Source organism: Protopterus annectens, chromosome 1.part0 (genome assembly GCF_019279795.1).
Source record: "Protopterus annectens isolate FY-2018-M chromosome 1.part0, PAN1.0, whole genome shotgun sequence".
NCBI classification, from domain to species: Eukaryota; Metazoa; Chordata; order Ceratodontiformes; family Protopteridae; genus Protopterus; species Protopterus annectens.
Window position 1 is genome coordinate 511,329,412 of NC_056725.1, and position 14,391 is coordinate 511,343,802.

Here is a 14,391-nt window from a genome sequence, read left to right on the forward strand (position 1 = left end):
GTACTAGTGGGGAATCTTATTGGGGACCTACAGGGAGACAGAGAAATCTAGACTGAGTGCGTTTCCTGTGTGCTCTTAAGGAAAACTGTGCTTGATGCAGAGATGTCTGGATCTGGAAATACTGAGTGTATTCATTTGTATTCGAAGTGAACGTCTCTCTCCAGTGTCAGTGGTGAGGATTCAGGCTCCTTGATTACTGGCTCAGCGTGGTGATATCAAATCACCAACCCAGCCCCAGGACAGGATGGACTGTCTAATATGTTCCTCAAGCAGAAGAGGCTCAGCCAAGCCATTCTGTGGAGCAACATGCTTGAACCTGCCACACTGGTCAAAATGTCACAGCACAATCAAAATTACTATATGCTGCACTGCAGTCCAGTGGGGTACCCACTGCCACCTTTCTTGAGCTCAGACTCGAGAAAGACCATGCTTTTTCAGTACCTAGAGCACCAAGGAGGAAATGAACTTAGACGAGGCAAACAGTACATAGATCTTAGCCCCCATGCGGCGCAGAGGAACACAGACTTAACTAACCTGTCTCAACACTTCAGACTCCTAACAACCCAGCAAAGTTGTGAAATGTTTTTGCTTCTGGATCCAGTCCTGTGCTGAACAGATCTAGTAAGAATCCAGCCTAGGATGCCTGCTGGGGGGACTAAAGACAGCATCTGCCTTCCTGTATACCACAGAAGAAATAAACAGAGTGCTGCCAATGCTGTATAAATGATAAAGACAATAACATGCACTGCAGGGAGTTGGCCCAAGACTCTTCCTCCACCCATAGTTACTCATCTAAACATTTCTGGCAGGAAGGAAACAATGAGGATCCATGTCAATGCACTGTGGACTTCTAAGGTTCATAGGTTGGTACTAGGCTATTGCCCCTAGGGCCTATACAAGCCTAGCCATAACAATTTCCTGGCTATTTCTTCCCACAATATTTACTTCCCTGTACCAGTCTAGTGGGGCGACTGATGTGATCCCCGGGGTAAATTTCCCATCTCCCATCCAGTCATCAAGGTTCCTTTTGAAGAGGGCCAAGGAGGCGCTCTGCTTGACATGTATGGGCAGTCTATTCCAGAGTATGGGGAGTCTCTGGGTCAGGAACTTATCCCTCCAGCATGTTTTATTCAGTGTGATAAGGTTTAGGTCCCTGGAGCATGTGGCTCTGATGGACTGGGATTTCTTTAAGTGTAGCATATCCAACAGCTTTGGATTTGACATGGCCTTGTATGTTAAGCAGATATGGTCTCCGAGTAGACGATATGCGATAGAGTATAGCTGGAGTTTTTTTAGTCGGTCAGCATAGGGCATTTGCTTTAGGCCTGTGATTCTTTTAGTGATGTGTTTCTGCAGCCTTTCCAGTTGTTGCAGATGTCTTGAGAGGTACATTCCAAATGGGGTGTTGTATTCTATAATGGGTCTAATGAGGGATGAGTACAGTGGGACAACGACCTCCTTTTTTCTGGATGAAAGGCCCTTAGTGATGAGGTGTGCCACACAGAGGGATTTCCTGACTGTTGTGGCGATGTGGTTATCGAAGGTGAGACCACTGTCCACCTGTGTTCCTACGTCTATTATCACATTTTCTGTGTTTAGTGTACTGCCACCTATGTGGTAATTCACGGGTACATAGTTTTTCCCAAAGGGAATAATTATACACTTCTTGGCACCGAGCTTGAGCCCATGGCTCTGGCACCAAGCATCTGTTTCTGTAAGGCCCTTTTGTAGAATATCCACATCATTTGGGGATTCAATAATGGCTCCCAGTTTGCAGTTATCTGCGAACTTTGTTAGCCAGAGTCCCTCAGTCTTGGCCTGTACTTCAGAGAAGTAGATGCCAAACAAGAGGGTTCCCAGGACTGAACCCTGAGGTACTCCACCTGTCTGGAGCTGGATTTGGAGTCAGCTACTTTTACAGTATGGGTTCTGTCAGTAAGCAAGTTGGCAACCCATTGAGTGACGTAGTGATTTATGCCCAGCTTAGTAAGTTTATCTACGATTCCAGAGCCTTAAGATCCCCCCCCCCCCCTTAAGAAGGGTCATCTAGAAGAGAGCTGCAAGGAAGGGAATTTATTTTTATCAGTCTCAAAAATAACAGCTTCCAGATCTACTGGTGCCTCATAAGATGCAAGTGGGAAGGAAGACCCACACCTTCGTCAAGATCCAGACTAGGCATGCTAATACAAGGCTGAAGTGCACTGACTCTACTAGCACCCAATAATGTGTCTGCCAACTGCAGCATGGTATACTTGAGAAGTCTACCCTGAGCCTGCCTGGAAAAAGGCCACATTCACTATGAGCGAGTCATGAACATATGAAGATGAGTCTTAACCATATGAACTTTAGGGCCTGCAGCAAAAGAGCTGGAACTGGAAGATGTGATGAACCTTCCTTATTCTGGACAATCAAGCACGACCAGTCACAAGAGTAAGGGGGCCTAAACAGAAAGGTCCTTGGCCCTGGGTGCTACCGTGGAGCAACAGCCAAATTATTCAAAAGATCACTTCCTGGGATCAGGTAATGACATGCAGCTGCTGAATGGATGCAAATACACCCAGGTATGCATCCCAACAAGGAACAAACCAGGAATACAACTCTCCCAAGTTCATTGTCATCTGCCAAAGAGAAGTGTAAACCTAAACTCTCACTAGTTAAGGGCAGGGACATACTACATCTAGACCAAGAGGTCATCTCAAAAAGGGACTTCCAGGAAGGTATGACTGAGGTCCTCCCTCCATGTCTCTAGCCTTTTGGGAACACTCTAGCAAAGAAAAGAGGCTGTCCACAGTATGTAAAATTGACCTTCACTCTGGGCATTTTCAGCCACTACCACTCAGACATGGTGGAAGCTTTTACATCCCGAGTCTACAGGTGGCCACACTGAGTTGCAAAGGCATATACTGCAGTGCTCTATATTTTGCTTTTCAGCCAGGCAGCAAAATCAGTGCAATAAAGGTCTTCTGGCTTCTGTGCTTTACTCAACAAATGTGGGAACTTTTCATGATAAATGTTACGCACTCAAACTGTGAATGGAAAAACACAATAGGGCATTTATGGATTTGGAGTGCTCTCCTAGTTTGGAGTATGCCATTGTACTGGCTTGTCCACCCAAGACCTCAAGAGCTCATCAGAAAAATATGCTGAACTAGAGTGGAAGAATCCTACCTGCAGCTCCACCCAAAAGTCCCTGATGAAAGACTTATATTTATGCTATATGTGATTTCAGAGTTGTAGCTTCACAACCTTGCAGGTATGAAACAGTTTACATCTCATACGAGTTTTAGATGGCCAAAAACTAATTGTGGTGCTTGACTTGGAAACTTACAACACAGAGGAATCTTGGCTTTTACAAACCTTGTATGACCCATTCCAAACAGTAATTTAAGGGTACACCATTGCTGAAGAGACAAACCATCTAAGCATACTGTCAGTAAACAGAGTTCATGATTATGTGTGCATTGATGGTAGTATCAGGGCAAGCCAGGGAAGATAAACTGCTGAAAAAATGGACTTTCACTTATCCTGGGAAACAGTGCTGGGTCCACTACTATGCAAACAAAACACTAGAGGCCAGCATATACAGTCCAAACTTTTATTGTAATAGCTAATAAGGACATATAAATGCCCAAAAATTATTCCAAAATCAAACCGGTTTCGGCAGATGCCTTCTTCAGTGAAAATTAGTCATTCAAATAAGCACAAGACTTCATGAATATTTATATAGTGCCCCAACCAATGGCCATCAATGGTATAATCCATACCCCTGTTTATTAACAGATTGTAAAAACCAAAATCCTTAGAGGACAGCATTTTGATGCTATTGGTGCTGAGGCTTACAAAAATACATCATATTTGTACATGGATGTTGTTTAAAGTTTAGAACAAATAATTTGTCTATTAATCAAATCATAATGAACTTAAACAAAAGAAAATAATACCCTGCGTATTCATGGTATAAATACCACTATATATAGTAATATACCCAGCCAAAATGTTAAGGTATACTCATCAAGGTAAATAATATATATATTTATTGTTTAGGAAATAACCATATGAGCCAAGTATAAAAATTATTGTGTGTATAAAACATATACTTATCATAAATGGTCATTTAGACCAGGTGGAAACAAGGCTCCCAAATGGATAATCCAATATTTTTCCTTATGACTCAGTATGTTTTGCCATCCCTGTTGATTGTTCCTGTTACCCGGGATTCTATCAATAACCATAAACATAAACTTAGCCGTTGGGTGTTTGATGGTATGTTGATATAAAGCATTGGTAGGCTTTGCATTCCTAATATCACTTCTATGTTCCCCTATTCTTATTCTTAGTGAGCGTGAAGTTTTACCCACATAAAATGCAGAGCACTGACATGTAGCCAAATATATAACCCAACTACTGGAACAGTTGGCAAATATCCTAAGATTATAAACCTTACTGGTGTTAACACTGGAAAATTGCTTCAACTTGTTCACCTGGTTACATGAAGAACAATGACCACAAGGGAAAGTGCCCAAAAGTTCATCCCCTGCTATGGTCAATTGTTTATATTTGGCCCCTCCACTTTCTTTCGGTTTATAGTGGGAAAACAAAGATCCTAAGGTTCTACCCCTCCTATAAGAAAACTGGCATTTAGTACCCAGGATATCCCGAAGAAAGTGATTGGCCACCAGAATGTTCCAACTGTCATTCATAACATCTCTTATCACCTGATGATGCCTACCGAATGTAGTAACAAACCTAACTCTTGTGTCTTTTGAATTAAATGTATGGTCCCTATATTGCAGCAATGTATCCCTGCATTGTTTGTCAGAGCATGCACTGGCGGATATGATATGCATTGGACGATACCCCCTATCCAAAAATCTTTTTTCCAAATCGACTTTAGCCTCCTCATAATCAATAATAGAGGAGCTAATGCATTTAATTCTAAGAAACTGAGATTTGGGGATATTGCGGATGGTGTGGCGTGGATGCATGCTAGAAGCATGAAGTAATGTGTTATATTGTGTGTATTTGCGGTAGATTTTAGTACTCAAAAGTATCATCATCATTACGGTAAATGGTAACATCCAGAAAGTTGATGGTTTGTAGATGGAATGTAACAGTAAACTCAATTCCCCAGATGTTACTATTGAGGTACTCCAGAAATTCCTGCAAATATGCTGAGTCAGCACGCCACACCATCCAGCAGTCGTCCAGACATCTCCACCAGATATCAATCTCAATCAAGTAGACGTTATGCATTGGATTGTACATAAGGCATTCCTCAAGGTAGGCCATAAAAAGATCGGCATAGATGGGTGCAAAAGATGCCCCCATGGCCGTACCCCGGAGTTGCCAATAACAATCCCCTTGGAAGTAAAAAACATTTTTAGTCAGCACATGCTCGGACATGCAGATAATGAGTGTATTAAAACCCGGTGGGTACAGCTCAGTTTTCTCCAACCAATATTGCAGAGCCTGCAACCCAGCCCAATGTGGTATACTCGTATATAAGGACCGAACGTCAAGTGTACACATAAGCCAATGAGGTTCTAATTGTGTGTCCTCAATAATTTTTAAGAATTGCGTGGTATCCTGTATCCTGGCCCTAACTTGCTTAAGTAATGGTTTAAGTTGCTTAGTAAGAAATACTGAAAGAGGTTCAGTAAGTGAGCCGATACCCGATACTATGGGCCTCCCCGGAGGGTTAGTAATAGATTTGTGTATTTTAGGAAGTAAATACAAAATCTGCTTAGAAGGGTCACTTACCCTAAGATGTTGAGCTATGTTGGATGTTATGATGCCTTCTTCCACAGCTGAATCAAGAAATACATCAATCTCTTTTTTAAATTTTAATGTGGGGTCAATGCCCATATGCATATAGCATCCAGAATCTGATAGTTGTCTAAGCCCTTCCTGAATGTAGTAGTCCATATTCAAAATAACCACTGCCCCTCCCTTACCTGCTGGGAGTATAGCTATATTGTGATTATCCTTGAGTTCCATTAGGGCCTTTTTCTCAGACATATTAATATTATCCTGTAAAATATGAGATTCAAAATGTGGAAAATGTAAGTCCCTTAATACAGCTTGTTGAAAAATGCCCACATTTTTATTCATACGTGGTTGGAATGCTGATTTGTGAAATCTAAAGTTAGCTGATCTTTGAGAATTTACAGTGTTTTGATCTGAAAAAAATATTTTTAAGTTAAGACACCGACAAAAATCCAAACCATCTTGTGCAATCTTATATTGGTCAGAAAAGAAACTGGGTACAAATCCCAATCCTTTATTGAGTAGTTTCTGTTGGTCATCAGTTAGTACAATATTAGACAAATTTAGAACATTATTACAGTTGGTTGCTATTGTTTCAATAGAGTTTGAATCAATCCTGCCATGGATTCTGTCCCTATTCCGATTGGTATGTTTCCGCCCCCCTCTGTTCTTTCTGCCCCTTCTAAAGGGATATTGGTATTATTTTTTTTTCTTTAAAGGTGAATCAGCCAAAGATGTGCCCTTCACTATCGGTATATGAGGACTCCTCCCCCGAACTACTGGTGTAAGACTTATCACTGTGTTTAAGTATAGACCTAGGTCTCTTTCTGGTTCTGCCCCTAGTTATTCCAGGACCAGAGTCCTGAAATCTCACTGATCTTTGAATTTCAAAAGGATGTCCTTTATTATAATCCATGATGTCACGATTAAATTTTTTAATCTTTCTATCCTTAATCATCCTATCATATGTGGTTAGTTCCTTGGACAAAGTGACCACCAAATTCTGATAGTTGTTTGCAGAGTGAAATTTTTTACACTCCCCACTCAAAGTTTTGACTTCCAATACATTTGTATCAATAATCCGCTCGTAATAAGAAGTCAAAATTTTAACAAATGTCATAGAACACTCCTGTAATGCCTGATTCCATTCATTGGTCAACCTCTGTCCAGATCTGCTGACCATAGGTCGAAGCTTAATACGAAGCCCCCTAGGGGCCATATTTTTATGCAAATAGGCCCTGAATAATCTAAGATGCCATATGTTTGCTCTTAGCCCTTTTAGGCCCTTTTCCAAACTTTGAAAGGCTAATTCACACCATCAGATATATTTTACCATTGTGTTGACCTAGGGTGTTGCTTGGGACTGAATCAACTCCAAAAACCCTGATATCGTCCCGATCAGCACACAGCCCGTCCAATATAGTGTCCAAATCCATTATAGAATATCCTAGATACTTAGTAATTATGGTCAGTTTGTCCAAAGAGATCTACCACTCATAAACACTACTTAGACATACATAAAAAAAATATATATAAAAAAAGAGAACAAAACTAGGAGCAGATACAGAAAATGACAATAGGATGTATAATAGAATGAAAGGCAACAGTATGTCGCCAAAACTACTTGTAAATAAATCTATCACATACAGGACAGTCTTACACCAATATTAATAATACTTCAATATATTATGTATCCTAATGATATACCATTATACCACTATACCCAAGTCCTGATATTTAAAAGTAGTAGTACTCCTGACCTCCTTGACTTACTGATTAATTAGTCATGTAGTCCCATTGGTTCAGTAAAGCATAATTTCACTTGTTGTTCATATAGTTGGCCTATATCTACCACTTTAATATGTATTGCTATAAGTAGAATGTTATTCACCAAAGTGTATGTTACCTATCACTGTAGATAGGAATAACATGTACAGAACTGTAGTTTGTACCAAAGGCACAGTTTCATAGAAAAATAATATATATTTTTACCAAATCCAATATCTACTTGGTGCATCCATGCAGAAAGCACCCGAAAGTATTATATACAATCTGATCCAATAGTAATGGTGCCAATGGTAATGGGCCAACTAACTGTATGCCTAATATCAATAATTAGGCCTAGTACAAACAGGCTGTATACCATATAAGCAATTAGTACCAAAAGGGGCATGACAATAATCACCTTACAGAAATCTAAAACTTCAAAAGACAGTCTAAGCTTATTCACCAACCCCCAACTCTCTCAAAAATGTTCCTTTAGATAAAGCCCAATAAATGGGACAAATAACCTAGATAACCTTAACATATTATATCCTGTAGTTTACCAAAACTTCAGAATAATATCCTGTACATGAGAAACAAACATTTCAAAGGAAAAGTTCCAAATAGAATCGCACTGACCCATATGCATATATATCACATAAATATTTCAAAAAATACATGGATATTATAGATTGGTTTGACATGTTAAGTTAAAGATATATAACCTGCGTGAAGATTGGTTTGTGAACGCAAATCGTACCCACAATATCAGTATATAATCAATATATAGCCCAAACGACTCATATTGGTGCCCTTTCCTTGTTATACATGTACAAAAGCACAACCATCCCAAAAGATCAGCCCGACATATGTATCATATCTAGAAAATGCGTAAATGTTATACATAGGTCACAATAGTATGTTAACACTTTAACAATGTCAAGTGACTCCAGTTCTTACATCTACCCTAGTACATAGAATATCACACAATTGGTATTCTATCAAAAAATGCACATAACTTAGATGGAAGGAAGGGAGAGCTCCAAATAAAATCGCCCAGACCCCTATACATGTATATCCTAGATATTCAACATAATATGATGCATAGATATCATATATTGATTTAACATATTAGGTTAAATAAATAATCTATATGGAAACTGTTTTGTGAACGTAAACCACATCCACAATCTCAGTACATAATCAATATATAGCCCAAACAACTCGTATTGGTACCCTTTCCTCATTAAACATGTACAGAAGCACCCTATCTCAAAAGAATAGCCCAACATATAAACAATATCTAAAAAATGCGTAGATGTAATACATAGGTCGCAATAGTGTTTTGATACTGTAGCAAAATCCTGTAATAACCAAACAACTCCAATTTTTACACCTACCTAGTATACAGAAAAACACACCATTCGTATCCCTTCAAATAAATTCACATAACTTAGATGTCCATACATAACACAGAATTAGTCCCAGACTCCAGTGAAAAGTGAGCCCAATGACTATGCAGTGAAAAAAGATGATGGCGTCCTTCCACTTCAAACATAGGCCCTTCAACAATGTGTTTCAAGAAAGTTAAACCCGTTTTGGCTTCCAAAACAATAGTTCAACACAAATTTTGATACGATAGAATCGCCAGTACATTATAGTCCTGTTAATGTTTGGTATAACCCCCTTCCACAAAGTAATCCACAAAGATGACTAAAGTTGGAGTCTTATACCGGTAAAACGCTAGTCAGTACCTGTATAATGTTCTGTAACCACTGCAAATGCTTGTAGCCATTCAACATACATATTAGTCCAAAATCAGATAAATAAAGTTCCAAACATCCAGTACATATAAATATCAGGAGATATAAACCACGAAAGCCAGCTGGTGATGTAAATCCAAGGAAGGAGACCTCTCCAACCGATAGTGAGGACTGAGTGCTAACAGCGAGATCCAACAGAACAAATCCAGACACCACGTTTTGCTCGTACAGCATGCACGGCCAAACCAAACAAACCTCTAGTGTTTTGTTCGTTTGGTTTGGCCGTGCATGCTGTAAGAGTCCTCTGTGGAGATGCATGATTCTGCACTCACACTGGTATAGGATACTGGAAAGATACTGACAGCTATCTTTTCATAAAAGGTCAGTGTTAATACACATCAGTGTCTTTGCAGGGGTTGAGGATATGGGGAATAAAATTCCTGTGTGTAAAAATACTGGCTCAGTATGAGACCTCATTTACTGTGCTGATATTCTCAACCTGCCATTAGCAGAACAGAGTTGTAGCAGCGGACTGAAGGGGATCTGTAACCCTATCGTAGGTCTGGTTTCTGCCATCTAGATGTGGCACAGCAATCAGCGCAGTGGATGAAAGCAAAATACCAAATGGGGGAGCAGGACATTGTTACAGCAGTTCCACATTACAAAGCGAGGTAAAAAGGAAAAGCTGTCTTAGTTGGGAAGAAGGCCATTAAAAATACAGATTACTCCATCAAATTAATCTGCACAGATTTCTCAATGATGCATATACTGATGTCCTTGAAGAATACCACCTGCAGTAACCCATTCTCACAGATATCAGCTCTTGGGTGCTTCACCTTGCACATTACTTATTTGCCTTTGCTGACTGGGGAAGTCCAACTGGGCAGAGTCTATTTTCAGAGGATGGCCGGGAAGCAAATCTCTACCGCAGTACATTTATATTAACAAGTGAATTTCAAACAGTTCTCAGAAAAACAATTACATTTCTCATAAAACACAAATAATTATAAGACAGGTATACATGGTAAAATATTTACATCACCAATTATAAGCCTACACAGTTGTTCCAGCTGTAAAACCATGCAGATATAAATGGATTGCTACTGCAGAAATGAATCATTACAATAAAAAAGTTTAGTGTTTTTCATTTCAGTAAAGAAAGGTTTACAAGGAGTTCAAGACAAGTAATGAAGTTAGTTACAAAACTGTGTAGGAAGGGAGGTTTTAGTATTGCATAGATATCTAAAGAATTTGAGAGATATATTGAAGTTATACAATAATGGAGGAAGAGATGGAAGATATTAGTATTATGCCATTCATAACCCATTCCCATTTATTTCCCCTGAGTTGCAAGTAAATTGCTTCAGTAGAAACGTAATTTGCTTCAGTAGAAAGACCATAGAGGCAAACTGTACATATACCCTTCACAAACTATTCAAGTCTGTCATGATTTTGGAAGACAGAAGTTAAAGCCAATTGAAATTCCATTGTTCACTCTATTACTGCACTTAGTAGAGAAATCTGCAAGTAAAACTGGCAAGTGGGATGATGACAAAAAACAGAAAACATGAACTTACCTGAATTTCTGTACTCAAAAAGCCGAGCGTCTGCCTTAATGGGAATCAGCCCTAATCTATGAGCCAGGACTTCATCTTGGACAATGGAGGTGTTATTGTATATAAATACCTTCTCCACTGCCATTGTGGGCACCTGTAACAAAGTGACAGAAAAGGCACACAAAGTAAGCTCTTCAAATATGTGCAAGAACATGTCCCATGTTGAATATTTTAAATCATAACTTAAGAATACAATGAATGTACAAGTAAGTGTCTTTCTGGTTACCAAGTAATTAAAAACATGAAATAATCCTCAAGAGTACAACAGACAAAATACAAGGCAAATTAATAAATCAACATAATCCAGTATAGAAGACTGAACGGAGACCAAGTTGGAAAACTGCCTGTATGCTTATGGGTTACATCAGACTTCACGTTAATGTTTTGCGGTAGTCCCAGATGCCACAATTGGAGTTGTGGTCAAAAATACCACAATGGCCATAACTAATCTTATAAAAAGGTAACTCATGGCAAGTACACAGACAATGGAACATAAAAACAAAGATGACACGGATGATGCAGTCTACTTACCCCACAAGGTAAACTAGGAGCTGTTAATGCCTATACTACTATACCCTCAAAACATGGATCTCAACTCTAGTGAAAAATGTACACTACCACAGTTCTAGCTTATCCCACATACAGCAAAACATCTATTTCAAGTTTCCCTGTGCCACAGTTTGTCGTACTACTGAGTATAGTAGGAAAACCAATGGCAAATGAGGCCATGCACATTATCACTACACATTTGAGGGAAAAGAAAAAAAAGCAGTGGATAGTGTCTTTGAAAGTGCTTCTCATACAAAAAAAAACAAAAACAAAACAAACAGAATAAAATATTCACACACTCGTTTTACTACAGTACATTTCACAAATTAAGAGACAAACACCTTGACAATGGATGTTTTTGGCGACCATCTAAAACTCCTTTTAGAAACTGTTTGAAAAACAGAAAAAATAGTGAGTTCTGGGGGTAGACTAGATGAAATGGCTGCAAGATGCATCTTTCTAGAGGAATAGAAATGTCAGGAGTATATTAACTGACAGATATATCAGCACTAGTGGTGCAAAATCCCAGAGTCCCTGATCACTGACTAGTATTAACTAGAAAATCTTTTCCACTTGCCAAATTCTTTAATTTCTCTGCCCCAAAAGACTTTAAACTCTCTCAGACTGTTCCACAACACTGAAATGTCCTACAGAATATCACCTGCAAATAAAGACAACTTTTCTTGATTACCACACAAATTATATCCTTGAAATCTGAGTCCCTTATTTTCCTTGCCAGTGGTTCACAATATAACAAGCAACAAAGGGAAAAAGAGGACACTCCAGCCTGGCTCCTCTGCTTAAACAGAACTTAACAGACAAAACACCTACCACTTTAAATTTCCCGCTCCAAAACCCCACCACTTTAATTTTCCCCTCCAGTACCTCACAGAGTCTCTGATCCCTCGCACAGCCACCTAAATCAATCATTTTATCAGGGAATTCAAATGCTTCCATTGCCCTACACATAAAATCCCAGCTTACTTTGTCAAATGCTTTCTCTGCATCAAGACCCACCAACAACAGTGGTATTTTCTTACATTCTGCTTTTCTCTGGATCATCTTTGCCATATTACTATTAAAATGTTTGCCTCCCCTCCACAAAACCACATTGATTCAAATCAATTTTGGCATCACCTTTCACATTTTTTTTTGTCATTACAGACAAACCTTATAATCATGGTTTAGAATTCAAATGGGCCTACATGAAGACGGATCTGATGAGTCTTCACCATCTTTAGGTATTAGAGCCACCACAATTTTCTTCCAGAATGTTGGTGCTTCTCCTCCTTTTAAATACTGTTAAAATAAAGCATTCCAGATCTTTACATTCTTTCTTCGTAGCTTCCAAACTTTCACAGGAATGCCATCTATTCCTGGAGATTTTCCTGTAGATTGGTTATATATCACCATATTTTTCATGGCCTCCTAACCCACTTGTTAGTAATTGAGCCCTATCTACCTCTAACCTTGGCAAAGTTAAATTCTTATATAAACACTTCCATTTACACTTTTTCTTGGTTTCCACATTTCTCTACCTTATACAGATTCTCATAACATTTCTGAAATATTTCCTATACCTCTAAAGGACCTCTGGTTATTTTGCTTGTTATAAGCTTCCTAAGCTTGGCAACAGCCCTTTCTACTTCCTGTTGCCTGGGCCGTTGTGCTAAAAGCTTTTGGGCCTGGAGTCATAACAAAAAAAAACTGTTGCTTAACAGCAATGCTTCCAAACTCATGCATATTATTGAGGTAGTCCCTTATTTACTCTTTAGCACTCTTCAGTTGCTCCTCTTTGTTCTGTGAGACTCCTCCTATTCTGCAATAATTTAACCTTTGTCAGTCTAAATAACTGTTGTTACTTCTGAACCATATCGTTTTCTTTGAATTCCACCCTATTTTTAAATTCCTCTTTCATTTTATCACACTCCCTACCTATATTTTCTGAAGAAATTTCCATCTCCCTAATAACTCTCAAAGAATTCCCACAACCCATTCCTTAAGTACAGCAGATGGATGGGGAAGCAACAGGATCTCATTTTTATTTCATTACCTTAAATTTTTAGTTTAGCTATGATTGCATGATCTGAAATAGTTATTGGATGCATTTCAAAACGTTCAATTAAATGCACATGCTCCTGTGAAATATAAATTTTTGGTCTAGCCTAGCCGAATTTTTGTACTTTGGGAAGCAACATGCAATTTTTTCCAAACTCCTACTACTGAATTCACATGTTCCATATCTAATATTTTCATATTTTTTTCAAACATCTACCCTCTTTTGCTATATTTTCACTTCTACCCCCCAGATATATCTTCACTGTTTCAAATCAAATTCCAGTTCTTACCACTTAAGTAACATTCCTTGCTGAAAACTGATTTCCTACAGAATTTTCTTAAACGCCACTGTAGCAGCTTTAGATGGAATATAAATACATACCAGCATAATCCTCCTCCCTTGCAAGTAGTCCCTTACTACTACAAATTTACCATTATCTTTTTTCCCATCTTCTATCACTACTGGAGCTCCTCTCGCAAATAAGTGCTCCCCTTTTCCTTTGTCCTAGATATTGCAGTGAACCATCCTGAAATTGTTTATCAAATTCACACGCTCAGTTCTTTCCAAATTTGTCTCCCGTACCACAACTGCTTGTGCTCTGCATTTTTAATATAGATCACTACTCTTTCTTTTTGTATGCATCTGTAAGACCATTCATGTTTAAAGATAATACGGAAAGTGATGTCATTATGATAAGAAGTTATTATTCCCACCCATTATTTACAAATTTTTTTTTATTTTTTAATGTTTAGATCCACCTTTTGTGTTACATGCATACAATAATATTTGGCAGGTTGCTCTTTTATACAGAGGTTTACTGTCATATCCATTTGAAACTATGTCATATCTTACAAGACTTTCTGATTTAATGAAA

The 14,391-nt window shown here is 38.6% G+C and overlaps 1 protein-coding gene across 2 annotated transcripts in view; it reads right to left on the reverse strand.

Annotated features, from left to right (window-relative positions):
- Window positions 1–14,391, reverse strand: part of POLR1C (RNA polymerase I and III subunit C) — an 868,501-nt gene that overhangs the window by 440,643 nt on the left and 413,467 nt on the right. For both annotated transcript variants that reach the window (XM_044061017.1, XM_044061008.1), the window contains exon 4: window positions 10,871–11,003. In XM_044061017.1, the coding sequence (XP_043916952.1) occupies window positions 10,871–11,003 (133 nt within the window). The remainder of the gene's footprint in view (window positions 1–10,870; window positions 11,004–14,391) is intronic.